The sequence below is a fragment of the Hemitrygon akajei genome, chromosome 1, assembly GCF_048418815.1.
Source record: "Hemitrygon akajei chromosome 1, sHemAka1.3, whole genome shotgun sequence".
In the NCBI taxonomy this organism is placed as follows: domain Eukaryota; kingdom Metazoa; phylum Chordata; class Chondrichthyes; order Myliobatiformes; family Dasyatidae; genus Hemitrygon; species Hemitrygon akajei.
The window spans coordinates 210,013,819-210,040,886 of record NC_133124.1 but is presented as its reverse complement, the minus strand read 5'-3'; the positions used below and the strand labels follow the sequence as shown (position 1 = coordinate 210,040,886).

General features: G+C 42.8%; 1 protein-coding gene across 1 annotated transcript; it reads left to right on the top strand.

Moving 5' to 3' along the window:
- On the top strand, positions 1-27,024 carry ddx56 (DEAD (Asp-Glu-Ala-Asp) box helicase 56). The gene is made up of 14 exons (XM_073059714.1): positions 1-90; positions 744-905; positions 2,679-2,833; positions 2,920-3,090; positions 9,101-9,191; positions 10,938-11,179; positions 13,231-13,359; positions 15,582-15,695; positions 18,470-18,564; positions 20,046-20,119; positions 20,752-20,841; positions 21,468-21,573; positions 24,000-24,097; positions 26,515-27,024. Exons 1-14 carry the CDS (start codon positions 34-36, stop codon positions 26,599-26,601), a joined length of 1,671 nt encoding a protein of 556 aa, XP_072915815.1. The 5' UTR covers positions 1-33; the 3' UTR covers positions 26,602-27,024.
- Positions 27,025-27,068: the final 44 nt, after the last annotated feature.

Below are 27,068 nucleotides of genomic sequence, written 5' to 3'. Positions count from 1 at the left end.
GTGAAGGGGCACGTGACGTCATCCATCGTGAAGATGGCGGCGGAGAAGCTGGAGTTCCACGAGATGGGACTCGATGAGAGATTGATCGAGGTAACCGGATCAGGTCGGGGGGGACGGAGAGGAGGGAAGGCTTAAGGAGAAGGGAAGGGGGAAGAAGAGGAGGGAGGGAAGAGAAGGGAGAAGAAAGAGGGAGAAAGGGAGGAGAAAAACGAAGTTTACATTCGGATGACAGCACAGGCCAAGGGAGAGGTTTTATTTTTGGGAGATTTATTGCTTTTTTTTTGTCCTATTTTGTTTTTTTTTCAGCCCTGCCTGTCACAGCATAGGTGCTGGGGACACACACAATTCGTCTGCAGGGGCAGTGGCCAGGGAGAATGCTAGACCTGGGGTCAGGCTGGTGGAGGGGGGCAGTAAGGAATCTTTGGAGGGGCGCAAAGGGAAGAGGTGGGGAGTGTGTTTGGAGAAAGAGGCTGAGGAGGTGGGAGCTTGTTGAGAGAATGGTAGCAAAAGGTAGAAATTGTTTGAAAGAGGAGGGATATATTAATGGTGGGACGTTTATGGGCGCAATATCCAGAGATGGGGTTGTTGGAGAGGAGTGATAAGATCAAGGGAGATGATGCTGGTGGCAAAGGGAGCGGTGTTGAGAAGAGGCAAGGAAACGCAGGGGAGAGTTGAAAGCATTGTACTTATGACCAAATGTTGTGCAACCTTCTGTTTTCCCCACCCTCAAAACAAAAACTTAGGCCATTGCCAAACTGAACTGGGCACAGCCTACTCTTATTCAGGAAAAGGCCATTCCTCTGGCACTGGAGGGAAAAGATCTACTGGCTAGGGCACGCACTGGGTCTGGTAAAACTGCAGCCTATGCCATTCCCATCATCGAACATCTTCTCAACACTAAAAAGGTAACCCTCCCCACATCTGTCCCTTTTGCTCTTAAATAGTCTTTGTCTTTCAAGTTGAAGGGTCCAAATTTGTCTGCGTTCAGATTTTGATTTACCAGTAGCATGTACAATGAAACATACTGAGAAGTGTGCTGTTTCCTTTAAAAACCAGCACACCTAAGGATGTGCTGGGATCAGCCTAGAAGTGTCACCATATATTCTAGTGGCAACACAGCAAGGCCATCAGAGCAACACAAGCAACAACCTCAACGGAGTGGTGAGGGTGCAAGCCTGACTCAGCAGACGCTGCTCAACGGGGGGAATGGCGCGGCACCATGACAACAGAACGTGAGAGAGCTGGGATGGGCGTGCCGGCCATAGCAGCTCTCTCTCGCTCATGGAAGGCAAGGCGAAAGAGACGGAAAGATGCCATAGAGCCACTCGTTGGCCTAGGTCACTAGAGCAAAAGGAAGGGGAATCTCTTTTCCCACTCACCCTAATACAGCCCAATATGATGAATTTAATGTGTGCTTCCTAGACTTGCTCCTTTGAAGCATTGGGTCAAATTCCAGACAAGTAGACAGGCAATAAGTTGTCTTTGGATAGAAAAGGGAGTGAAACAACACTGCGCTGTTTTATTATTTGCATTCCCCCATTCTGGAGGTTGCTGGGCATTAACGCAGCAACTGTGTGGGGAGCAGAGTAGCACGAATCCTCCTCAATGTCAAGTTTGGCTTGCGGCTCTGTAGCGTAGCAGCGCAGTGCTTTACATCAGCCAGCCGTAAGATCAGGGTTCGATTCCCATCGCTGCCTGTAAGGAGTCTGCTTATTCTCCACGTGATCATGTTCATTACCTCCGGCTGCTCCAGTTTCCTCCCATGTTCGAAAGGTGGACGGTTAGGCTAGTGAGTTGTGCGCATGCCATGTTGGCACCGGAAGTTTGTAACACTTGTGGGCTGCCCAACACAAATTTTGCTGATTTGATTTGTTACAAATGATGCATTTCACTGTATGTTTTAATGTACATGTCAGAAATAAACACTACTTAAGATTATTCTGAATTTTGTGCATGACCACAATGTATGAATTCCTCACTCTGTGTAATATGCTTGCTGGTGAGGCACTGCTGAATCCACTTGCTGCCATAGAGAAGCTGATTAATAACAGTGTGGATGGACAGGATATAAACACAAAGTCAGCAGATGCTGGAAATCCAAAGCAACACACACAGAATGCTGGAGGAACTCAGCAAGGCTGGCAGGATCTGTGGAAAAAATAAACAGTTGACATTTCAGGCTGATACCCTTCTTCAGGACTGAGAAGGAAGTGGGGGGGGGGGGGGGAAATGCTAGAATTAAAAAGTGGGGGGAGGGTCTAGAGGCTAGCTGGAAGGTGATAGGTAAAGCCAAGTGGGTGGGAAAGGTCAAGGGCTGGAGATGAAGGAATCTGAGAGGAAGGAAGAGTGGACCATCAGAGAAAGGAAAGGAGGAGGGTACCTGGGGGAAGTAATAGGCAGGTGAGAAGTGTTAAAAGGTCAGAGTGGGTAATAGATGGGGTGTAGTTGGCTTACTGGAAGGAGAACTCTATATTCATACCGTCAGGAATCAAAAAATAGATTATGAGGTATTGAATGTAGAAGATAAGATGTTACTCTTCTGTCCTGAAATAGGCCTCATTTTGGCATGTGGAGGTCATGGGTCAACATGTCAGACTGGAGCCCATTTGTACTTGACTGGAATATCAGCAATGTTTGTGACAGAGCTGGACTTTCTTAAACCCTGTGTCTCTCCTCAGTCCACTTGCGAGCAGGCAGTGCGAGCCCTTGTGTTGGTTCCCACGAAGGAGCTGGGTCAGCAAGTGCAGCAAATGATCCGGCAACTGACAGCCTATTGCACGTGGGACGTTCGAGTGGCTGACGTCTCGGGGCAGGCGGATATATCAGCACAGAGGTAGAAGAAAAATGAGTGTTTGTGAGCTTTTCGTCCTGTTTGAACCATGTCGCGTGGCCCTTTTCAATACCGGTTCTCTCTTTCAGGCCCATATTAATGGAGAAGCCTGATATAGTCATTGGCACTCCCTCCCGTGTTCTGCTGCACGTGGAACAGCACACTCTGAGTCTTTGTACCTCCCTGGAAATGCTTGTGATCGATGAGGCAGATCTACTCTTCTCATTTGGGTTTGAAAATGACCTGAAGAACCTTCTGGGGTAAGAAACTAACTTTGAGATTTTTTTTCTTGATTGTATTTCTACTTATGTTGGTATAATTTGTCTGAAAATAGATTTATCTTTCAGTTTGCCCTTACAGATCACCTTCTGCGAATTATTGTTACATCTATTGACCTACAATGAATGTGTGTTTCTGTGCCATTAAGTAAGATCATCATCTTCATTATGTGCCTTGTCGTATGATGTAGATTGTTGTTGTTTTGAATGGCAGGTGTTTTTCTCAGCACACATCCAATTGGTTTTTGTCAAATGAGGAAGTGTGGCCCAGAGGGGCAGACACAAGTCTGTCCTTTTGGGAGCCAGGGTTGGATCAGTCTTCATCGGGCATCTAGTCCACAGCTGTTCCAACATGGGTGGCCCTGAGTTGCTATTGCCTGATGAAATCCTTGAAGCACGCAAGCCTCCACACGACATCAATGTGTTGATCCAGGTTGTGGAAGTGTGATGTAGATGATCATCGTCCATCCATGACCATGATTGTTCTTGGCAAATATTTCTACAGAAGTGTAATTGCCTTCTTCTGCACAGTGCCTTTACAAAGATGCGTGACCCCACCCATACCCTTCAGAGATTGAAGCAACACGCACAAAATGCTGGAAGAACTCAGCAGGCCAGGCAGCATCTGTGGAAAAGAGTAAACAGTTGATGTTTCACCCCGAGACCCTTCATCAGGACTCGCGCTTTACTCTTCAGTGATCGTCTGCCTGGTGATCACGACTCTTCAAGTCCTGGTGATAGGCACCGACTGCTCATACGACCATCCATTACGTGCTCCCATGGCTTCACGTGACCCTGATTTTTTGGGGGGGGGGGGGGCAAGCAGGTGCTATACTTGCCCAAGGGTGACCAGAGGGAAGGAATGCCTTACACCTCCTTTGGTAGAGACACATCTCCACCCCACCACAAATCGGTAAGATCATGCTGTACATAAGTATATTGAAGTAATAAAGATGAAAAGGGAATACAGAATATATTGTAGTTGTAGCTGCGGAGAAGCTGCAGGTAAAGAAATAAATTTCAAGTGAATAAGTAAACTGCAAGGGGCCTTGGCGAGGTAGTTTGCAAGAACAAGAGTTTATCTTATGAGAATAGAAGCTGTCCTGGATTAAGATTTACTTCCCACGTGTACATCGAAGCACAAAGTGAAGTGTATCATTTGCATTAACAACAAACACCCGAGGATGTGCTGGGGACAGCCTGCACGTGCCACCATACATTCTGCGTGTGAATCTGTAAGTCAAGGCCCAAAGTCAGCCACCCTGGAGGTCATGTCGGTCAACGCCCGAAGGTCACAATCCAAAATAGACCGAGTACTGGGGCCGAGACCCAGAGATCAGCGAAGTCTGGAGGGCAAAGGCGAAAGTCGAAGTCCAGAGTTCAGCAAGTCTGGGGGTTGAAAGCCAGAAAGTCAGTATGAATGGAGATGGAGACCCAAAGGTCGAGTCTGTGAGTCTTGAGAGCCCAGGGCCAAAGACTGGAGTCCAGGAGGCAGCCTGTCCTGGGGTTAGAGCACTGTCTGTGAGAGTGAGAGAGTAGGGGTAGTCTTATTTTACTGTTAGTGACTTATTTAATTCTGTTATTATTGCTGTATATGTTGCTCTGCTGAACATTGTGGGCAGGCGATGTGGAGCCTGGTAGGGGAAAGTTTCACCCACAGATGGCCTCCACCTGGAATATTCAGTAGCAAATTTATAACATTCAGCTGATTTAGAATGGGATTTTATATAGGATTAGTGTAAGTGGGTTCTTGATCAGCCCAGACCAGTTGTGCAGTATGACTGGCTCTATACATGGACTATTTGGAAAGAACATACCAAGGTAACACAAGATCTTCTGGTTAAAGGTCTGATACAGATAGAACGATTAGCATAATAATTTCGGAGCAGTCCACAAGTTATAAATGACAACTGTCTCTTACATATCGGGTCAAATCATCAAGTTCGCTGACGACAGAACAGTGGTTGGCCTCATCAACAGCAATAATGAGACAGTGGACAGAGTGGTGGTAGAGCTACTTGTAGAATGGTGCGAGCACGACAAGTGTCTCTACATAGACAAGCCTACAGAGGTGATCCTAGACTTTAGGAGGGTGCAGGCTGACCACTCCTCACTGCACATAAGTGGCTTGTCTACAAAGAGAGTTTAGGAGCACCAACTTCCTGGGAGTGCACATAATGGATGCCTCAACAGCATCTTTTTAGTCAAGAAAGCACAAGCAGTGTCTCCACTGCCTGTGGAGATTGAGGCAAGGGATGACACCCCCCCCCCCCCCCCCCCCCACTATTCCAATCAGTTTTTACAGGAGCACCGTTGAGAGTGTCCTGTCCAGTTGCATCACTGTCTGGTACAGGAGATGGAGGACTTCTGACCAAAAGACCCTACAAAGGATTGCAAGGAATCCTGAGGGGATCACTCCATATGCAGGGACCTAAGTATTGTCAAAGATCCCTTCCATCCTTACCACAATCTCTTTGACCCGCTACAAACAGGCAGGAGGCACCATGGCATTAGAACAAGGACTGCTAGGATGGGAAACGGCTTCTTCCCCCCAGGCTGTGAGACATCTGAACTCCCTGACACCACCCAGATCTCATCACTTACGAAATGGCAGCCGCATTATGCTGTTTACTTTTTAACTTGTGTCTTAAATGCGTCTTGTGCTTAACTGTCAATCTTCTGGAATATATTTTATTATTTGTGGTAATATTACATTGTGTTGTGTGTGAATTATATGTACCGTGTTGTGCACCTCAGCCAGAGGAATCTTGTGTCGTTCGGCACTATACATGTATATGGTTGGATGACAATAAACCTGAGCTGAACTTGACTTGAAGTCCAGAAATCGTGGCCCATTGACTGGAGCCTGGATCTGCGAGCCCGCTGGGGCAGTCGAAGGCCTAGTGTCTGCATTCTGAGTCCGCTGGAGGCTGAAGAAGATGGACCGTCTTGGGTTTAGAGGACTGTGTATCTGCATGGGTCGGGGGGAGGAATGGGCTGGTTTTGACATTTCGAAGCTTGTGTTCTGCTTTGTTCTGGTGTGTGTGGTTTGGCCGAGCATTGTGGGCATGCTGTGTTGACGCCAGAGTGTGTGGTGACATGCAGCACACCCTCAGGTGTGTTGGGGTTGTAACACAAAGGACGCATTTCACGGTCACTGTGATGTGCACATATAAGATTTTCCAATAAGATGGCAGTGTGCTCAAACGCAGCGGCTTCTACGGGGTCGACCAAAGGTGTTACTGTCCTTTTCAAACATGATTTTTTACGATTACAAGACCCTGCTGGACATTAAAAGTACAGCAGTCCATCAGCGAGAACTGCTTTTGGCAGAGAAACTGAAGGAGTTGGACTTGGTCCAGATCATGCTGCTGCCTGCATCAGAGAAACGTTAGAGGAGTCAATGCACGAAGGAGATGTGCAGTTTGACAGCAATGATCATCTGTCGCTTTCCTTGTGATCACAAGACCCTGTTGGACATTATTAGTGTGGAATTCAGCAAGTCTACCTCACTGGTTTATTGGCGATTGGCAGGGGAGCTGCGTGGCCTCAGTTGTAGTGAGGACTAGGCCTCAAGCGGCGGTGTTGACAGTTTACAACCGCCCGGGGGGAGAGGATCGGAGTCACACCTCACCGGAGGTGGTGTGGCACAGCACCCAAGCTGCCCCCTAGTGTTCGCTCAGCAGAAAACAAGTTGATTTGTGTTCAACTGCCGACTTCTGCAACATCCATGGACTCGGGTCTTGGGCCATTTTTTTTTGTGTGACTGTATTTTATTGGTATCTTATATGTGCTTGCTATCACATGCGCTATATGTGGTTTTTCCTGTGTGTGACTGTTGGTACTGCGTTTTGCACTTTGGCCCTGGAGGAACACTGTTGCATTTGGCTGTATTCATAGGTTTTCATGTATGGTTGAATGATAATTAAACTTGAACTCGAAAAATAAACTTGAATCTTGAATATAATGCCTTTAATGTGCTTTTCAGGATGTCTGAAAGTACTTCACAACTGTTGTGCATTTTGTTTTGAGTGCGGTCACCTGTGTTGGGAATAGAGCAATGGTGTTTGTAAACATCTCTCAAAATAGTAATGTGATAATGACCAAGTAAGCTTTCATTTTAATAATGACTATAGAATAAATGTTTGCAAGGATGTCTGGCTCCATCTACTGGTGCACTTCAGGACTGTGTCATCAAATTCTTTATGACCAACTGACTGACTGAACACTGCCTCTCTTAACTTCTCCCTAAGCCCATGCCCTCATCAGTTCCACCCTCCTGAGGTAGAAGTCTGAATTTTTGTGCTCCTTGTCAGCATAGTTTTCTGAAAGGAATACCTTTCCTGACAAATCTGTTGGAATTCTTTGAGGAAATAATAGGCAAGATTGACAAAGGAGTGTCAGTGAATGTTGCTTACTTGGATTTTCAGAAGATCTTTGACAAGGTGCCGTGCATGAGGCTGTTAAGTAAGATAGTAGCTCAGGAAAGGTGGCAGCATGGATAGAAGATTGGCTGACTGGCAGAAGGCAAAGAATGTGGGGACCTTTTCAGTTTGGCTGCTGGTGACTAGTGTGTTTCTGCAGGGGTTGGTGTTGGATCTGCTCCTTTCATGATAAAGGTTAATGATCTGGATGATGGAATGGATGGTTTTGTGCCCATGTTTGTGGATGATACAAAAATAGATGGAGAGGCAGGTAATGTTGAGGAAACAGAGGGCCTGCAGAAGGACGTGCAGAATAGGAGAATGGGCAAAGACATTGCAGGTTGAATACAGTGTAGGGAATGCACGGTGATGCACTTTTTTGGAAGGTATAAAGGTGCAGATAATTTTCTAAAAGGGGAGAAAATTCAGAAATTGGAGGTGCAAAGGACTTGGGAGTCCTCATGTAGGATTCCCTAAAGGTTAACTTGCAGTTGGAGTTCGCAGTAAGGAAGGCAAACACAATGTTAGCATTCATTTCGAGAGGGCTAGAATATAAAAGCAAAGATGCCATGCTGAGGCTTTATAAGGTCTCGGGGCATTTGAGTCCCATAATCTAAGAAAGGACATGCTGGCATTGGAGTTGGTCCATAGCAGGTTTACTATGCTAAACCTGCATAAACCGGCAGGTTTATGTTCGAGATTGATCCTGGGAATGAGAGGGTTAGTGCATGAGCTGTGTTTGGCTGGGTACTGGATTGAAGGAGCAAACTGAAAGATCACATAGACTTGGTGTTCAAAATAACAAGTGATTTATTAATAAAAAACTGGTGTGCACATCAGGCGACCAGTCAAAGCTGATTTAGCTGAACATGAATTTGGTACGGCTTTTACATTCTCAGTTGATGAGCTTACCAATAAGACTGCATTTTGATAACAGAATGACGACTATAGGAAGACTTAATTAAGTAACAAACTAGGTCCTGATTACAGAATAAAATTATTATCCTCGGGTTTAACAGTATATCCAGATTTCTACCTCAACAATAGGTGCATGACCTATGGACTCACTTCCATCTCATATTCTCAATATTCATTGCTAAATTACTTATTATTTCTTTCTATTTGTAGTTGCACAGTTTGTTGTCTTTTGCACACTAGTTGAACATCCAGTTTGTGCTGTCTTTCATCGATTCTATTAATGGTTATTATTCTGTTATGGATTTTTGGAGTATGCGCACAAGAAAATGTATCTCAGGGTTGTATATGGTGATGTAATAAATTTATTTTGAACACTAACAAAATTTATGACGTGCCAGAAACTTGCGTATTGTCACTGCTGCATTCCATGGCTCTATTTCTAGGCTTGTCTTTGTTTCCCCACTAACCGTATTAGCATAATCCACATCCCTATTTACTAGTTATCAGCCCTCTTTATTCTTTCTCCTACAACATGGACCTTTGATACGTTTTCAGCAAGTCGTTACTGTTAGAGAAGATGTGACATTTAACCCTCAGGCAGTGTGAACTGTGGAATTTATACCTGTCTGGTTTATTCTCACTTCTTGTAGACATCTTCCGAAGATTTATCAGGCGTTCTTGATGTCAGCCACATTTAATGAAGACGTTCAGGCACTGAAGGAGCTGGTGCTTCATAACCCGGTAAGAATTCTGTAAACTATTTGACCATCTTGTTGGCCTTGTTTCAGTGGTGGTAATATGGATGACCCAGAATTTCAGATACGTGAGGTTCACTTCCACACTCAGATCTGGTGTATGCTGTCTGCTTTTTTGGATGAATGGTAGAGATCCCATTGGTCTCTTACGAAGGGGAAGGGCTGGGTGTTAGTTAGGACAGTTTCACTTGGCCTTAAGGCAGTTTGATGTTGAACCATTTAGCAACCATCTCTACCTATTTTTGGAGTTTTACATGTTAGAAAGTCTTTGTGAGGTGTCCTGAGAATTTAAACAATGCTTACAAATATACAAGCAGTCTCCAGGTTACGTACGAGTTCCGTTCCTGAGTCTCTCTTTAGGCCGGATTTGTACCGAAGTCGGAACAAGTACATCTGGTATTATTTAGCGTCAGTTAGTCAAACGTTTGTCTTAGTATGTAGTATATATTTTACCTTTCTGTGCATATAAAACACTTAAGAAACGTATGTATTCCAATAATTAAACCACTGCATTGCTTAGTAGTAATTGTAGCTTTCATTGGGGCAGCACCTTTCACATGCTCCATTATTCTCACTTTATCCATTATCCTTTAAAATTGTTCCGATTTTTGACTGACTGTAGCCTAACACTTTTCCAATGAGCGATGGCGTTTCACCTTTTTCCAAACGTTTTATTATTTCCACTTTATTTTCAATCGTGATGGCTTCCCGTCAATGGAAAAGAAACACTGCGGGTGGCGGCTTCCGAGCTTTGCCAGCTCCCGAGGTCCGCTGGGTCCTAAGGACTACTGCATTGAGGCAGGCTAAATGGGACAAGTGGGGGCTGTGCTGGGTTTGGGTATTTGATCATCAACGATATTCCGCGTGGGAATTTAAACTGGAGGTGGCAATGTTTTTTTTTACGAGGTCGAGTTGCGAGCTCGACATCAACCGAGCACGGATGGTACGGGAGTCACTGGATTGACATCAACCCGGCACGGGAACAGTCTGTCACTGGATCGAACTCGGGAAACTCCGTTCTCCAGCCCAGCGCTGATCTCACTGCGCCACCAGCCGACTGGAATGGGGGGGGGGGGAGGGGTGGTCGGGGTCAGGGTGAATCTTACTAAGAAAAATTTAAACCAAATACAAAGTTGAACGCTCAGCACAATGTCAACGGCAATGACTTAAAATGGCGGACGGCGTTGCGATCCGACTTAAAATGGCGGATGGCGTTCTCCTTCCTCGGTTTGTAAGTATGAGTTGTCCGTAAGTTGGGCGCTCGTAACTCAGGGACTACCTGTAAATGATTCCTCTTGGACATAGATTGTGCAATAGGAATCAGTCATTTATTCATGAATAAGCAAACAAGTTATATTCTCTCCATTGGTGTTTTGGCTATCAGGCTTCTTAATTGATGTGAATAACTTCAGTGAGCTGATTCTATAACCTACAAACTCTTTATAACTCATGTTCTCAGTATTATTTTATTTGCAGTTTATCTTTTGCACATTAGTTGGTTGTCAATCTTTGTCTTGCATAGTTTTCCATAGATTACATTTCTTTTCCTGTAAATGCTTGCAAGAAAATTAATCTCAAAGTAGTATATAGTAGCGTATTTTTACTTCGATAGTAAATTTATTTTGACTAGTTTGACTCTGTCTACTCTTGGTTAAATTCATCACATTTGTAAAGTGACAAAGGTAGACTGTGGCTGTGATGTGTTGCTGTAATGTCATCTTATATCCTTTAGGTGGTTCTGAAGCTTCAGGAGTCTCAACTTCCAGACAGCTCCCAACTGACTCAGTACCGCATAAATTGTGAGGAGGAGGAGAAATTCCTGTTGATCTACACGTTACTCAAACTTTCCCTTATCCGAGGCAAGACTATTATCTTTGTGAACTCTATTGACAAATGTTACCGGCTGAAGTTATTCCTGGAGCAGTTCAGCATCGCCTCTTGTGTCCTAAACTCAGAGCTACCAATCCACTCCAGGTACAACTTCACTTGTATTCTTTTCACAACGCATTTCTTTTTTGTTCCCTTCTGACTTTGCTTTCCTGATTCCAACTAGAGCATCCAGATTACGTTTTGATGGGGGAAAGGGAGTGCTGTCATTTGTGTACACAGAAGAGTAAAAATTAAATTAGCTTTGAAAGTCTTAGATCGTGCACTGTTCTGTCATATTAGGTTCTGAGTTGCATCACTGTCAGATACAGTGTGTCATGGTTTGATGTGGGGAAGAGTATAACATGCAGAACTAGCAGCCATTCAGCCCCTTAAGGTTGTTCTGCCACTCTGTAGATCATAACTGATTATTTAACTCAACATGCTTCCTTGTCCTAACCTTGTATACCTTGATTGCCTCAGATCACAAGGATGTCCCTTTAGAACAGAGGAGAAATTTCTTTAGAGAGTGGTGAATCTGTGGAATCCATTGCCACCGATGGATGTGGATGCCAAGTCATCGTGTATATTTAAAGCAGAGGTTAACAGATCCTTTATTGTCAAAGGTTACAGGGAGAAGGCAGGAGAATAAGGTTGAGAGTGATAATAAATCAGCCATAACGGAATGGCGGAGCAGACTTGATGAGTTGATTGGCCCAATTCTGCTCCTGCGTCTTATAGTCTTATGATTGCTCCAATATCTAGGAATCTGTCAGTTTCAGTCTCGAAAGTTGAATCTCTGACTCTACAATCTCCTATCAGCAGAACATGGGGCATCTGACCCCACTATCTTCCCTCTACCAGAGGGCGTGGTGACTGGCCCTTCAGTCTCCCTTCCCAAAAGGGCATGAAAAGCAATAGAAACCTGCAGATGCTGGAAATCCAAAATAAAAATGCAAGTGCTGCTGATGACTGATCATGGACCAGAAATATTTCTGTTTTATTCTCCCCAGGTGCTGCATGACCTGCTGGGAATCTCCAGCACATTTGATTTTTATCCAATAATCAGAGAATCCAAGACCCTTCCCAGTGTGCTGTGGTTAGAGCAGGGGCTGACGCTTGTAAAGAATCATGGCCATATGGTTTCTCGATCCTGTCAGGGTATTCTCACAGCCATTGCCACCATTTTTCCAACCTATCACCATGACATTGGATTTTTCTACTACCAGGAAATATATTGATCTATTTTTAAAACTATTAATGAACCTCCATAGCCCTACAGAGAATTCCAAAGATTCACCATTTTCTGAGGGAAGAAGTCTCTCCTTGTTGCAGTCCAAAATGGATGACCTTTATTTCAGGACTTGGATCTTCTCTATTGGAATATTTTACCTTTTACTGACCTCAGTCTGAACCAAGATCAGTTCAAAGATTATAGAGGAGGTACAGGAGACTGAAGAGAGACACTGATCATCATCAGATTTCTGAATGGACAGTAAACCCTTGATCTCTCATCATCGTTATGTACCGTATACTGTGATGTAGGCAATGATGGTCTATGACCATGATTGGCAATTTTTTCCACAGAAATGGCTTGCCATTGCCACATGCAGTGTCTTTACAAGATAGGTGACCCTAGCCATTATCAATATTCTTCAGAGATTGTCTACTTGGCGTCAGTGGTCGTATAACCAGGACTTGTGCACCAGCTACTCATGTGACCACTCATCACCTGCTCCCATGCTTCACGTGACCCTGATCACTGGGGCTAAAGAGGTGCTCCACCTTGCCCAAGGGTAACCTGCAGGTTAGCAGAGGGAGAGTGCCTTACACCGCCTTACGTAGAGATGTATCTCCATTGCACAACCCTCCTATGAACACTACCTCACTATTTTTGCTCTCTTTTTGCCCTAATTTATTTTAAATATATTTCTTATAGTAATATATATTGTATTTTATGTACTGCACTGTACTGCTGTTGCAAAACAACAAATTCAGTGACATATAAACCTGATTCTGATTGAGAGAGGCTGCTGTAAGCGCTTTGATTTACAAGACAACTGTTGAGAACAGGTGACAGGCTGTGGTGTGAGATGGGAGGGTTATGAAGGTAATAGCTGCATTGCTGAGGTGCTTTACCTTTCACTGTGTTCTATCAGGTGTCACATCATCAATCAGTTCAGTCGGGGTTTTTACGATTATATTATTGCAACAGACGAGCATGACCTGACTAATGCTTCCAGTACAGATGAGATGAAGAAAAAGAAAAGCCACGGCAAAAGAGCAAAGTAAGTATTATTTTCAGTGGAGTCAAAGTCATACAGCGTAGGCCTGGTTTGTTTATCGTGCCCATCAAGCAACTCATTTACACTAATTCTAAACTAAATCAAGTTTGTGTAATAGTTAGAGATGTGATGCAATTCTGAGAAGGTTGAATCTGGTGGAAGTAGTGCGTGGATTGAGTGAGTGGAAATGTGGGACCTCGTACCACTAGGATCAGGAGCAGTTACTACCCGTCACCCATCAGGCTCTTGAACTGAAGGGGATAACTTCACTTGCCCCTTCATTGAAATGTTCCCACAAGCAATAGATTCACTTTTGAGGACTCTTCATCTCATGTCCTTGATATTTATTTAATATTATTTCTTTCATTGTGTATTTGCACAGTTTGTTGTCTTCAGCACTTTGGTTAAATGCCCTAGTTGGGCGGTCTTTCATTGATCCTGTTATTATTCCATAGATTTATTGAGTATGCCCACAGGAAAATAAATCTCATGGTTGTATATGGTGACGTATATGCACTTTGATAATAACAATTACTCTGAACTTTACAATTTAGACACAAAAAAATGACATTTGATAAGGACGGTGAATGTCCTCAGATAATTGCATATAGTGTGGGTATGATAGAAAGTACAGGAGAATTAAGGATACTTGTTCTCAGACTTCTGAGTAGGGCATGTTACTTCAGTAATTAAGTTATAGAACATTCCAGATGCTTAGATTTATTCATTGACATTACTGATAATTGGGAGGTCCAGCTAATCATATATGAAATAATAACTAGGCCACAATGTGAGTACTGTGTACAGGCCTGCTTACCAAATTGGAAGGCGCATGTGAGCTGCTGGGGAATTAGTATCTGAAAGTTGGTCCGCAGAATCCAATTCCAGTTACTTTGGGCAGTATTCCGAACACCCTTGTATCGTTCTGCTTAAAATAATGAATTATTATTCCGATGGATGTATGACTTTTCTTCAAGGTCAAGCCTGCTGATCTTCTGGGGTTCTCCTGTGTTGTGTATTTTGAGTGTGTGTAATTCTAAGCACAGACCCTGATAATTATAACAACAAAGATCAATCAACTTTTTTTTTTAACCTCCATATGTTGTTGGAGAAACTTTTTTGCCCAAAGGGTCATGGTAACACGAAGGGGTGGGGAGGCAGAAAACCTTGATGCATTTAAAAAGTCCGGAATGAACATTTGATCTCTGCTAATCTGATGGGCTAAAAGTTGGAATAGCTTAAATACCTTTTTTTTCCATTCAGAGTGGGTACAACAGGAACAGTAATTGCCTTGCGTCCCTTTTGTTTTATCAGCATTGTGATTGGAATTGATTTTATAAACCGTAGATTTCTTTATTTTCTTGTTGGCCCAAATCAATATGTTGGTCACTAGATTTTTTTGTCCTTCAAGCCTCAAAGTTATTGTGCACCTGGGGTTGCATGTTATTGAACACATAATCCTTCAGATAAGTGCAGCAAGTGCATGGGCTTTTGATTAATGATGTTTTCTGTATATTATCTGTTTCTACACTCAGTGACCACTTTATTAGGTAGACCTGTATGTTAATGTAAATATCTAATCAACCAATCATTTGGCAGCAACTCAATGCATAAAAGCATGCAGGCATAGTCAAGAGGTTCAGTTGTTGTTCTGACCAAACATCTGAATGAGAAGAACTGTGACTTTGACCATGGAATAATTTTTGGTGCCAGACGGGATGGATTGAGTATCTCAGAAACTGCTGATCTCCTGGGATTTTCACACACAACAGTCTCTAGAGTTTATAGGGAATGGTTAGTAAAACAAAAAATACCCAGTGAGCGGCAGTTCTGTTGGTGAAAATGCCTCATTAATGAGAGAGGTCTGAGGAGACAGTAACTCAAATAACCACGTGCCACAACAGTGGTGTGCAGAAGAGCCTATCTGAATGCAGAACATGTTGAACCTTGAAGTGGATGAACTACAGCAGTAGAAGAACACACCGGGTTCCATTTCTGTACCTGAGAAAGTGGCCAGTGTGTGTCTCTAACCGGCAACAATGCCAAGATGTTCTATATAGAACTTAAAAGCAGTAGGATATTGGGATTGGATTGTATGATCCACAACCATCAAGTATCAAGGTACACTTGGTCTGACTTGAGGTGGTGATTGATTTAATATATTTTTTTGGTTAAAACATTTTCTTGTGTTCATAATTAACAGATAATTTTTCTTCCTATTTCAGAGGGAAGGATAATGAATATGGGGTCTCCCGAGGGATAGACTTTCAGAATCTGTCAAATGTAATCAATTTTGATGTCCCACTCACAGTAGAGTCGTATATCCATCGTGTTGGAAGGTAAGTCATAATGTACATTGCATCTAGACTATAAGACATAGGATAGAATTAGGGCATTTGGCCCATCTAGTCTGCTCCACCATTTAATCATGTCTGATCCTTTTTCCCCCTGCACAGCCCCACTTTCCGGCCTTCTCCCCGTAACTTTTGCTGCCGTGTCCAATCACGAACCTATCAAGCTCTACCTTAAAAACACCCAACGACCTGGCCTCTACAGCTGCCTGTGGTAATAAATTCCACAAATTCACTACCCTCTGGCTAAAGAAATTTCTCTACATCTCTGTTTTAAATGATGCTGCTCTATCCTGAGGCTGTGCCCTCTTGTCCTAGACTCCCTCACCATGGGAAACATCCTTTCCACATCAACTGTCTAGGCCTTTCAGCATTTGAAAGCTTTCAATGTAATACCCCCTCATCCTTCTAAATTCCAGTGCGTACAGACTCAGAGCTATCAAATGTTCCTCATATGATAACCCTTTCATTCCTGGAATCATCCTTGTGATCCTCCGGGAATGAAAGGGTTATCATACGAGGAACGTTTGATAGCTCTGGGTCTGTAGGCGCTGGAATTTAGAACGATGAAGGGAGATCTCATTGAAACCTTTTGAATGTTGAAAGGCCTAAATCCCTTCTCATTTTCTTCCCAACTGTGGCCTGTAGTTATCTAAAATTACATAGGGAATTTAAATCAACTAGGTTAGTGGGCCAGGGAATAGCAGATGGAGTTTAATTCAGGTAAATGCAAAGTGTTGAAATTTGGTAAGGCATATCAGGGGAGGGGTCCTGGGAAATGTTGTAGCACAGACTGACAAGTACGTAGTTTCCTGATGGTGGACAGGTTGATGAGGAAGACATTTGGCATACTAGCCTTCGTCAGTCAACGCATTGAGTATAAGAGTGGCAATGTCAGTTTGTTAAGTTAACACACACAAAATGCTGGTGGAACTCAGCAGGCCAGGCAGCATCTATAAGGAGAAGCACTCTCGACGTTTTGGGCCTGGCCTGCTGTGTTCCACCAGCATTTTGTGTGTGTTGCTTGAATTTCCAGCATCTGCAGATTTCCTCGTGTTCTTTTTGTTAAGGCCACATTTGGAGAACTGTGTACATTGGTGAGACCTGTCATAAATTGGGTGACTGCTTCATCAAGCACTTCTGCTCCATCTGCCAAAAATGGAACTTCCCGGTGGCCAAACATTTTAATTCTGATTCCCCTTATGATATGTCAGTCCATGGCTGCCTCTTGTGCCATGATGAGGCCAACATCAGGGTGGAGGGTGCATGAAGATCGAATTGTCCTTCCATTAAAAAACTCCTCTCCCCTCCCTTCCCCTCCCCTCCTCTTCTATTCCCCACTCTGTCCTTTTACCTCTTCTCACCTGCCTATCACCTCCCCCGGGTCCCTTCCTGCTTTTCTTTATCCTATGGTCCTCTCCTCTCCTATCAGATCCCTTGCTCTCCAGCTCTTTACCTTTCCTACTTACCTGGCTTCACCTATCACCTTCTAGCTATCCTCCTTCCCTTCCCCCCATCTTTTTATTCTGGCATCTTCCCTCTCCCTTTCCGGTCCTGATGAAGAGTCTCAGCCCGAAACTTCGACTTTCTTGATTTCCATAGATGTTGCCTGACCTGCTGAGTTCCTCCAGCACTTTGTGTGTGTTGTATGTACTTCCTGTTTGACTGGCTGTCACTGAGCTGGAAAACGTGCAGAAAGTATGAGATTGTTACTGCAACTAGACGATTTGGTTTATAAGGAGAAACTGGATAGGCTGGGACATTTTTTCTTGGAGCATAGAGGCTGAGGGTGGCCTTTTTTGGGGTGGGAACAAAGTCACCGGAGAGCTAGTGAATATAGAAGTGTTTTTATAGCAAAAATAAGCAGCACACATCCTAATTCAATACACTTGGAAGAAGAGACCTGCTCAGCCCAACATTACATGACATTATTAAAATGCTAAAGATCAAAGGTAACGGCAGGACAATTCTATAATTATAATGTATCTACAATGCTTCCTTTGAATTACATGTAGTTTTTGAACACCTCCTTTGCACCCACACCCCAGACACCCAAAATGAATGTTAATCCCCACTGGCTCTGGGCTGCATTTATGCAAATGTGGGCGTCAGGTCCAAGTGGAGTGTTTCTTTATTTGTGAGTGACCCCAACCTGCAGTTCCAGGAAACCCATTATTCTGAGCTGCATTTTAAATTCAACTTGCAATCCATGTTCAAATCTGAAGAGTGGCTGCTGTTGAGTTTCATATTTGTTATATACCTTAATTCCAGAATATGCCCTAACAAGCTTAGAGTTTAGAAAAGCGTGAGGGGCAATAGATATGGTGAATAGTCTTTTCTCTATGGATGGGGAGTCCAATTCTAGAGGGCATGGGTTCAAAGTGAGAGGGGAAAGATTTAAAGGGAATCTGGGGCAACTTGTTCATACAGGCTAATGTGTAAAAGGAACGAGTAGGGTATCATTACGGCATTTAAAAGATATTTGGACAGGAATATGGGTAGGAAAGGATTAGAGATATTTTGGCCAAAAGCAGGCAAATGGGACTAGCTTGGTTAGCCAATTTGTTTCATATGGAGATATGGACCAAAGGGCCTCTTTTCCACACAGTATACCTCAATGACCTCTGACTGTCTGCTAGCCTTTAAGTAAAACAAGTTGTCAGTCACTGAAATGAACTGCCCAATGCTTCTGAACATTAAAGAAGTTTTTTTTAATGCGTACTGAGGTTGATAATGGATTTGAATTCCACTTATTCCCACAGAACAGCTCGCGTGGATAACCAGGGTACAGCACTGACCTTTGTGTCGCACAAGGAATTGCCGCTGTTACAACAAGTGGAAGAAGCACTAACTGGAGGTTAGACCTGGCTGTTGGGTCGAGAGTCATAGAGCACTACAGTACAGAAAGTTCAGCCTTATCTAGGCTGAACTATTATTCTGCCTAGTACCATCAACCACACCTGGATCATAGCTTTCCATACCCCTTCCCATCTGTGTACTTGTACACTTAAATGTTGCAATGGAACCCTCATCCCTCACTTGTTCTGGCAGCTGGTTACACATGCCCCACCTTCTGAGTGAAGAAGTTCCCCTTAAGTATTTCACCTTGCATGCTTAACCTCTGATCTCTGTCTAGTTCTAGTCTCACGTGACCTTAGCTGAAAACACCTGCTTGTATTTACCTTATCTGTACCCCTCATAATTTTGTACACCCCTGTGCTTCAGGGAAAAATGTCCTAACCTGTTTGGTCTTTCCCGTAGTTGGGGCAAATCAGAGGTTTAATTCTCTGACATTAGGGTGGAAGGTTTGATTAGAAACCTGTCTCCCTTGAAAGATGCACTGACAGCAATCAAACAACTCCTAGCATCTTAGCTTGAAACCCCGTTTACATTTCCATTGTGAGTCAATTCATGCATTAAAGTAAATAACTATAATTCATACCCTTGCAGCACACACAAAACACTGGAGGAACTCAGCAGGCCAGGCAGCGTTAGGAAAAGAGTCCAGTTGATGTTTTGGGCATCCTGCCGAAGGGTTTCTATCTGAAATGTTGTCTGTACTCTTTTCCTAGATGCTTCGTGGCTTGCTGAGTTCCTCTAGCACTTTGTGTGTGTTGCTCGGATTTCCAGCATCTACAGATTTTCTCGTTTAGAATTTGTACCCAATTTCTTAACTGAAAGTGCTTTCCCCTTTTCTCCAATTTATGCTAAATGGTAGCTGAGCACACATTCCAGTTGGTTGTTCCCAACACTAAAACGTGGTTTTGAAAGTAAATGTGAAGTAAGACATAAAGCTGTAAGACGTAGGAGTAGAACTAGGCCACTCAGCCCATCGAGTCTGCTCTGCCATTCCATTGTGACTGATTTAACCCATTCACCTCCCTGTAACTTCTGGCGCCCTTACTAATCAAGAATGTATCAACTTGAAATTCACCCAATGACTTGGCCTCCACAGACATCTGGCATTGAATTCCACATTTTCACCACCCTTTGATTAAAGGAATTCCTCCTCATCTCTGATCTAAGGGAGGTCCTACTATTAAACTGAATAAACTGTTTGTTTCCCAAGTACTTTGTCTGTGCTGTACAATGGATATGCCTGGAAGTTAATTGATGGCTTGATTTTCTTGCTATTTATCAGTGGATTAAATCTGTACTTAGATGGCAACAAAAACCCAAGACATCCTGATGTAGAAAATTGCAACTCAAGTATTTTAACGGTGGTCTCTGTTGCTGCCCATTACCCTAAACATCTATGGTCCTCTTGAGGAAGAAGATCTCAGAAGCAGAATGCAACGTTCAGTAATAGATTTAATACTGATTCTTTTATATCAACAGAGAACATGGACTGTGCTTTGAAACCCTACCGGTTTCACATCGAGGAGATTGAGGGTTTCCGCTACCGGTGTAAGGTATGATGATCAGAGTGTAACCTGCCTGTTTCTGTTGCACCTGTTTTTCTTGGGTCTGTCTTTGTGTAATATTTTCATGTTCAATGCAAATATATTTTAAAATTGTGAAGACAAAGCTGTCCTAAAGTACGGCGTTCACTAAAGTACTGAGCCTCTGAGAAATGGATGTGTTCCTGATGATCAATGATCAGAAAGCATCTTCAGAGATCATTGTAGTGTTGGTGGAACACCATTTCCATTCAATTTGTTCAGTTCCATTGACAGGGGTCCTGAAGTTTGGCTGAAAGTTGTGGCCAACACTTTTCTCTGTAAATCAGAAGGCTTAAGTCCCACTCCAGAGTCCTAAGCACAAAAACTGTCATCAATACTTCATGGCCGTACTCCTGCCTCTTTATAACATTTGACTCCTTTAATAATTAAGTATACCCAATGACTTTGTGTCCGCAGCCAAACGCGGGAACAAATTCCACAGATATTCAGACGATGCTAATTGTTGAGGGTAAACTGTACTTGGCTGCACTACAAGGTCACACCTCACAGGTTTCCGTACCCGAAAATGCTTTGACTGCCCTGAAATGGCAAAAGACCAAAGGTGCAAGTTTTCACATTTAAATATTTCTATCTTTTTTCAGGATGCCATGCGTTCAGTTACAAAACAGTCAATTAAGGAAGCTCGGCTCAAAGAAATCAAACAGGAGCTACTCAACTCTGAGAAATTGAAGGTGAGGCAGAGGAGATTCTCCATTCTCTTTTTGAGTGTTAGTGTACCAATAGTTATGGGACCCCCCCCCCCCATACTCTGTAGGAGTGTTAGTGAACCAGTAATTATGGGATCCCATCCTCTGTTAGTGTTAGTGAACCAGTAATTATGGGACCCCATCCTCTGTTAGTGTTAGTGAACCAGTAATTATGGGATCCCATCCTCTGTTAGTGTTAGTGAACCAGTAATTATGGGATCCCATCCTCTGTTAGTGTTAGTGAACCAGTAATTATGGGACCCCATCCTCTGTTAGTGTTAGTGAACCAGTAAGTATGGGACCCCATCCTCTGTTAGTGTTAGTGAACCAGTAATTACGGGACCCCATCCTCTGTTAGTGTTAGTGAACCAATAATTATGGGATCCCCATGTTCTGTTAGAGTGATAGTGAAATAGTAGCTATCAGACTCAATCTTTTGTTAGAGTGATAGTGAACCAGTAGTTAAGGACCCCCATCCTCTTGCATTAGTGAAGTGGCATCAGATTTTATAAGATGACCATGGGCAATGTAGAGTACAGAGGAAAGTACAATATTTTAAGTTAAACTATGACTTAGTCATACCTTTTCAGTGACCCTATATTTTTTTATAGACCTACTTTGAAGATAATCCTAGAGACTTCCAGCTGTTGCGACATGATAGACCTCTCCACCCGGCAATTGTAAAGCCACATTTGAAGAACGTACCAGATTACCTGAGTGAGTCTCCTAACCAGTAACACAGCTCTTTAAAGGAACCAAATTGCTTTGAAAGAAAGATCAACTTAAAGCTATCGGGAAAACAGGCTGAATATTTTATTTGAAAGATATAATGTTGAGTCTGTAATTGTAATTGAAAATTTTTAGAAAATCTACATGTTGGAATTCAGGGGAAAGAACTGAAAATCCTGAAAATATTCAGCAGATTTGTTAGTATGTGTGGAAGGAGACGCAAAATTAACGTTTCAGCTCTTTTTATTTTGAACATGTATTCCGTTGTCACTTTATTAGGTACACCTGTACACCTTGTATATATCTAATCAGCCAATCATGTGGCAATAACTCAGTGCATAAAAGCAAGCAGACATGGTCGAGAGGTTCATTTGTTGTTCAGACTAAATGTCAGAATTGGGAAGAAATGTGATCTAAGTGACTTTGACCATGGAATGATTGTTGGTGCCAGATTGGTGTGGTTTTGAGTACCTCAGAAACTTCTGATCTCCTGAGATTTTCACGCACAAGTCTCTAGAGTTAACAGAATGGTGCAAAGATCAATAAACATCCAGTGAGTGGCAGTTGTATGGATGAAAATGCCTTGTTAATGAGAGAAGTCAGAGGGGAATGGCCGGACTGGTTTAAGCTGACAGGAAGGTGACAGGACCTCAAATAACCACTCATTACAACACTTATGTGCAGAAGAGCATCTCTGAATACACAACATGTCGAATCTTGAAGTGGATGGGCTACAGCATCAGAAGACCATGAGCATGCACTGAATGGCTACTTTATTAGGTACAGGAGGTACCTAATAAAGAGGCCACTGAATGTATGCTGCCTTTGTTTCCCTGAGTATTTTAGCTATGCTGCACACTATATGCACCACACCTAATCCCATTTATTTAGGGAATTAACGTCCTGATGAACTAGTGGTCCAAAATGTTGACAGTTTATTCCTGTCCGTAGATGCCTGATCTGCTGAATTCCACCAGCATTTTGTGCGTGTTAATTTAGAGAATTCATGTGGTATTCTGTAATTACATGCAGTCACTGTGTCGGTACAACAAAGGAGGCATGCCTACTCTGAAATAAGTGGTTCAAGGCAAGTAATGGGAATAAAAATGGAGAATTAACTATTTGACTTGGAAGGCATTGCACAAGAGGGTGAAATAATTTGTGAAAAAGTTAGAGGGAGATGATGAAAGAAAATGGTGAGGAAAGAAAAATGGGATTTACTGCCTAAAGGTATAGCAGAGGTAGTGACCCTCTATATATTTTACAATACTAGCAATACTATGAGCCTGCTGCTAGCGGGTCAGATTAGGCTGGATAACACTGATTTGACCAGCATGAACATGATTGTCCAAATTACAGCTATGAAAGAGTCATGGAGATTTAGGACACAGGAGATCGTTCAACCCATTGTGCTCAGGGCAGCTGACAATGTAGCTAATTAGGTTACACCTTGTTTTCCAGTTGAACTTCTTCAAATGATTATGGAAGTAGGATCCATTTAAAGCAGAACCTGACAGATGATAAGGGGATGAATTTCTATCTTGGGTGGAGGGGAATATGGAGTTAAGTCAGCCATGCTACTAAACAGTAGAGGAGATTTTTTAAATTGAGGCACAGCGCTGAGTAGGCCCTTCTGGTTTTTAAGCCATCCTGCCCAACAGTCCCCTGATTTTAATCCTAGCTTAATTTACAATGATCAATTAACTTACCAACTGGCAACATCTTTGGACTTTGTGAGGAAACCAGAGCACCAGGAGGAATCACACGGGTGCAGGGAGAACGTAAATAACTCCTTACAGGTAGATTTGAGGGACTGAGGTGTCTACTCCTAACTTGTGTGTTTCACGATTCAAGGAATAAGGTTGGCTTGGACACGAAATTCCTCTGTAGTTAGACCATAAGACACAGGAGCAGAGTTAGGCCATTCGTAACCATATAACAATTACAGCACAGAAACAGGCCATCTCGGCCCTTCTAGTCCGTGCCGAACCCTTACTCTCACTTAGTCCCACCTACCTGCACTCAGCCCATAACCCTCCATTCCTTTCCTGTCCATTATCTCATAGAGTCATTGATGGCTGATTTATTATCCCTCCTAACCACATTCTTCTGGCATAATATCCTAACAGATTGATAACGTTAATCTTTTATGTCCACCTGAGAGGGCAGTTGATGTGTTATGCCTTATCTGAAAGGCAGTCATGATGTAGGACTCCCTCATTAATGCTTTGAAGTGGCTTTGATTGCATTTTTCAATCGCTGGAAAATTAAGGCTGGATTTTCTGTCTTGTGAAGAATGTAATGGGTGTCATAATATCTATCATTATTTGGTTACTCTTTCTAGCTGCTGGTACCTTGTTATAATGTTGAAATTGATTGTCTTTTCATTGATGATTGTATTTTCATACTGCTAGTTCCAAAAACACTCCGAGGAATCGCTAATCCTTTCATCAGTAAGAGGAAGAGATGGAGAAGCAAATTCTCAAAAAATAACCAGCAGAAAAAAATAAAGGTGAGAAGATCCAGTCAAATCTTTGAGACATGTATGGTGATATATTACTCAGAAACTTGTTCTGTTGTTTACCCTCAAATCAGCCCCCCCCCAAATGAATAGTTAACAAATCTTATCGACAAGGATTGTACTTGCTAGGTAAAGACCTCTCCTATTACTTGCCACTGCAGCAACAGCTTTTGACAATCCTCTCATTCTTTTTTCTAACTATAATCCATTTGATGTAGAAGTGTGCTGGGTATGAATGTAGTTCAGCTGGGAATGGGTATGGTTAACTTGGTTTGAACTTATGCCAGAGTATTGTCCACGGATCGTATTTCTGTCTGGAGAATGTTACAAATGCGTGGCTTCTCTGAGGATCATCACCTTGCGATGGGGGAGGATTGTGAGCTCCTGAGGGCAATGCCTTCTGGAACTTAGCTCCTGATAGGGTCACCCATGGTGGTAAGGTCAAGGGGGAAGTATGGCCCTTTGAACCTTATTTGACATTCATAAATATCATTACAGAACATCTACATTAACTCTTTTGCTGCTGTGCTGCAGAGAATAAGGAGCAGATGCAAAAGGCAGGACTGAAAAACCAAAATACTCAACCATTAACCACAACCACCAATTACTCTTGCCTACGCTGCATCAGAATATATGGATCCCACATCAGCCTCCACAGCCATCTGAGGACCCACCAATAGACAACCCTTAGGAGAACAGCATACTCAACTCGAGTGATTATACTTGCTTCCTTAAGCCCATCACCCCTACTGGGACATAGGCTGCTGACGGCATCAATGGAGAGGAATAGAGAGCCAGAGTCCTCACTCCTGGACTGATAGAAAGTTGCTTGGTCCTGTGGTTTCTACTTTTACCACACGACTTCATATGTCTTCTAGCTGAAGATCCTTCCTCCCCCAGGAATGAGGTCTGTTGGTGTTTCTGTTGCTCTGGGTTTTTATGGGATGGGTTGCTAGCCTCATGTCCAACCCTCCTCCTTATATATATCACAGTCCTGATGAAGGGTCTCAGCCCAAAATGTCGACTATCTATTCCTCTCCGTAGATGCTGCCTGACCTGCTGAATTCCTTCAACATTAATTGACAATATTCACACCCAACACTGATGTGCATCTGTCTGCAGTAGGTAGCAGTTTCAAAATATACTGCAGCAACTCAGCAGGGCTACCTGAAACAGCATCTTCTAAATCTCCAGGTACTTGGGACAAGGCAGCAGATGTATGGGGACATGGCCACTTGTTTCACTCCAAAACAACACCCATTGCTCAGACTTGGAAACTTATCATTTGTTTCAAGAGCTGAATCCATTAACTCTCCTTCAATGACGTTCCTGGAATACCTTAAACAGAAAGCATGCGACTGTTCAAAAAAGTGGTTCACTACTGGTGGACGCAGCCCAGTCCATCCCAAGCAATATCCTTCCCACCACTGGGCACATCTACAGGGAGCGCTGCCACAAAAAAGCAGCATTTATCATCAAATACCTCCATCATCTAGATCATGCTGCCGTCCGGTAGGAGGTACAGGAGCCTTCGGTCCTACACCACCAGGTTCAAGAATAATTATTGCCGTACAACCATCAGGCTCCTGAACCTGTGTCGATAACTTCACTCACCTCAACACTTAACTGATTCCACAGCCCATGGGCTTATTTTCATGGACTCTCCCACTCATATTCTCAGTATTATTTGTTTACTTTAGTTTTTTATTTTTGCAGTTTGTCTTTTGTACAGTAATTGTCGGTCTTTATGTGTAGTTATTCATTGATCTTACTGTGTTTCTCTGTTTTTACTGTGAATGCCTGTGAGAAAATGAATCTCATGATAAAATATGGTAACAAATACGTACTTTGATAACAAATTTACTTTGAAATTTGAATTCTTAAGGAAAATGGAGTGGGTAATAATTTTTGGCATCGCCGTCCACATCATTTAGAAGCAATTGCTGATGAACAGTGCAGGCTACAGTTAAGTGTGATGTTAAGAGTTTAAGCTCCACTTTGGTTCACAAACCTAATTACTTCACCCAACTATACTTGCCTCATCATTGAAATGTTCCCACAATCTATGGTCTCCCTTTCATGGACTCTTCGTCACATGTTCTCGGTATTTATTGCCTATTATTATTATTCCTTTCTTTTTCTATTTGCACAGTTTCTTGTGTTAGGCACGCTAGTTGCTGTGATTTTTCATTGATACTATTATAGTTAATAGTCAGTTATGGATTTATTGAGTATGCCTGTGCCCTCTATAATGGCTTCAAAGTTCAAAGTAACGGAATCTCAGGATTGTATATGGTGGCATATATGTACTTTGGTAATGAATTTACTTTGAACTGTGAAACAACTATAGAGTGCACGGAGAGAAGATGTACTGGTGGATTTATTAAACTGAATGTTTTTCTTCACAGGTTTACAAAAAACAGAATCCACTAAAGAACTTTACATTGACAAGGAGGAAAAAGAGGAAAACTAAAGAGAAGCCTGCAGAACCGTGAAAGAGAGGATTTGACTGTATGCAAATCAGTCAGTTTTATGTTTGTGCCTTACCATCAGTACGAGGTCCTTGCCTGCCTCTTGGAGTCTGAAAGTATTGAGCTGCATTTCTGTGCTTGACATCAGGACAATGGCACTATCTGAAACATTTCTCCATTTATACAGGAGAGGATACTTCAAAGATGTATTGAATTCTTATGTTGTTTAGCCTTAATTTACACCTTTAAGAAATACTTTCTATTGATGCAGCAGTGTTGTGCATTATTCATTTAATTCCCTATATGCGGCATGTCCAAACTCGATCTTGCTGGTTTAGTTATTAAGCTGCAAACCAAAGGCTTGGAAACCTGGAAGCCTACAGGAGATGAGAAAGTCCAATCTCATTCAGGCCACAAGCTACTCATTAAACTAAAGCCTCCCCATCACACTGGTCTCCACTATTTGTTACCATCATAGAATCAATTTCTCT

Coding starts and splice junctions, on each gene's coding strand:
- ddx56 (XM_073059714.1), top strand. CDS start 34: ATGGCGGCGGAGAAGCTGGAGTTCCACGAGATGGGACTCGATGAGAGA. Junction 2,834..2,919: donor GCGGATATATCAGCACAGAG/GTAGAAGAAAAA, acceptor TCTCTCTTTCAG/GCCCATATTAATGGAGAAGC. Junction 15,696..18,469: donor TATATCCATCGTGTTGGAAG/GTAAGTCATAAT, acceptor TTATTCCCACAG/AACAGCTCGCGTGGATAACC.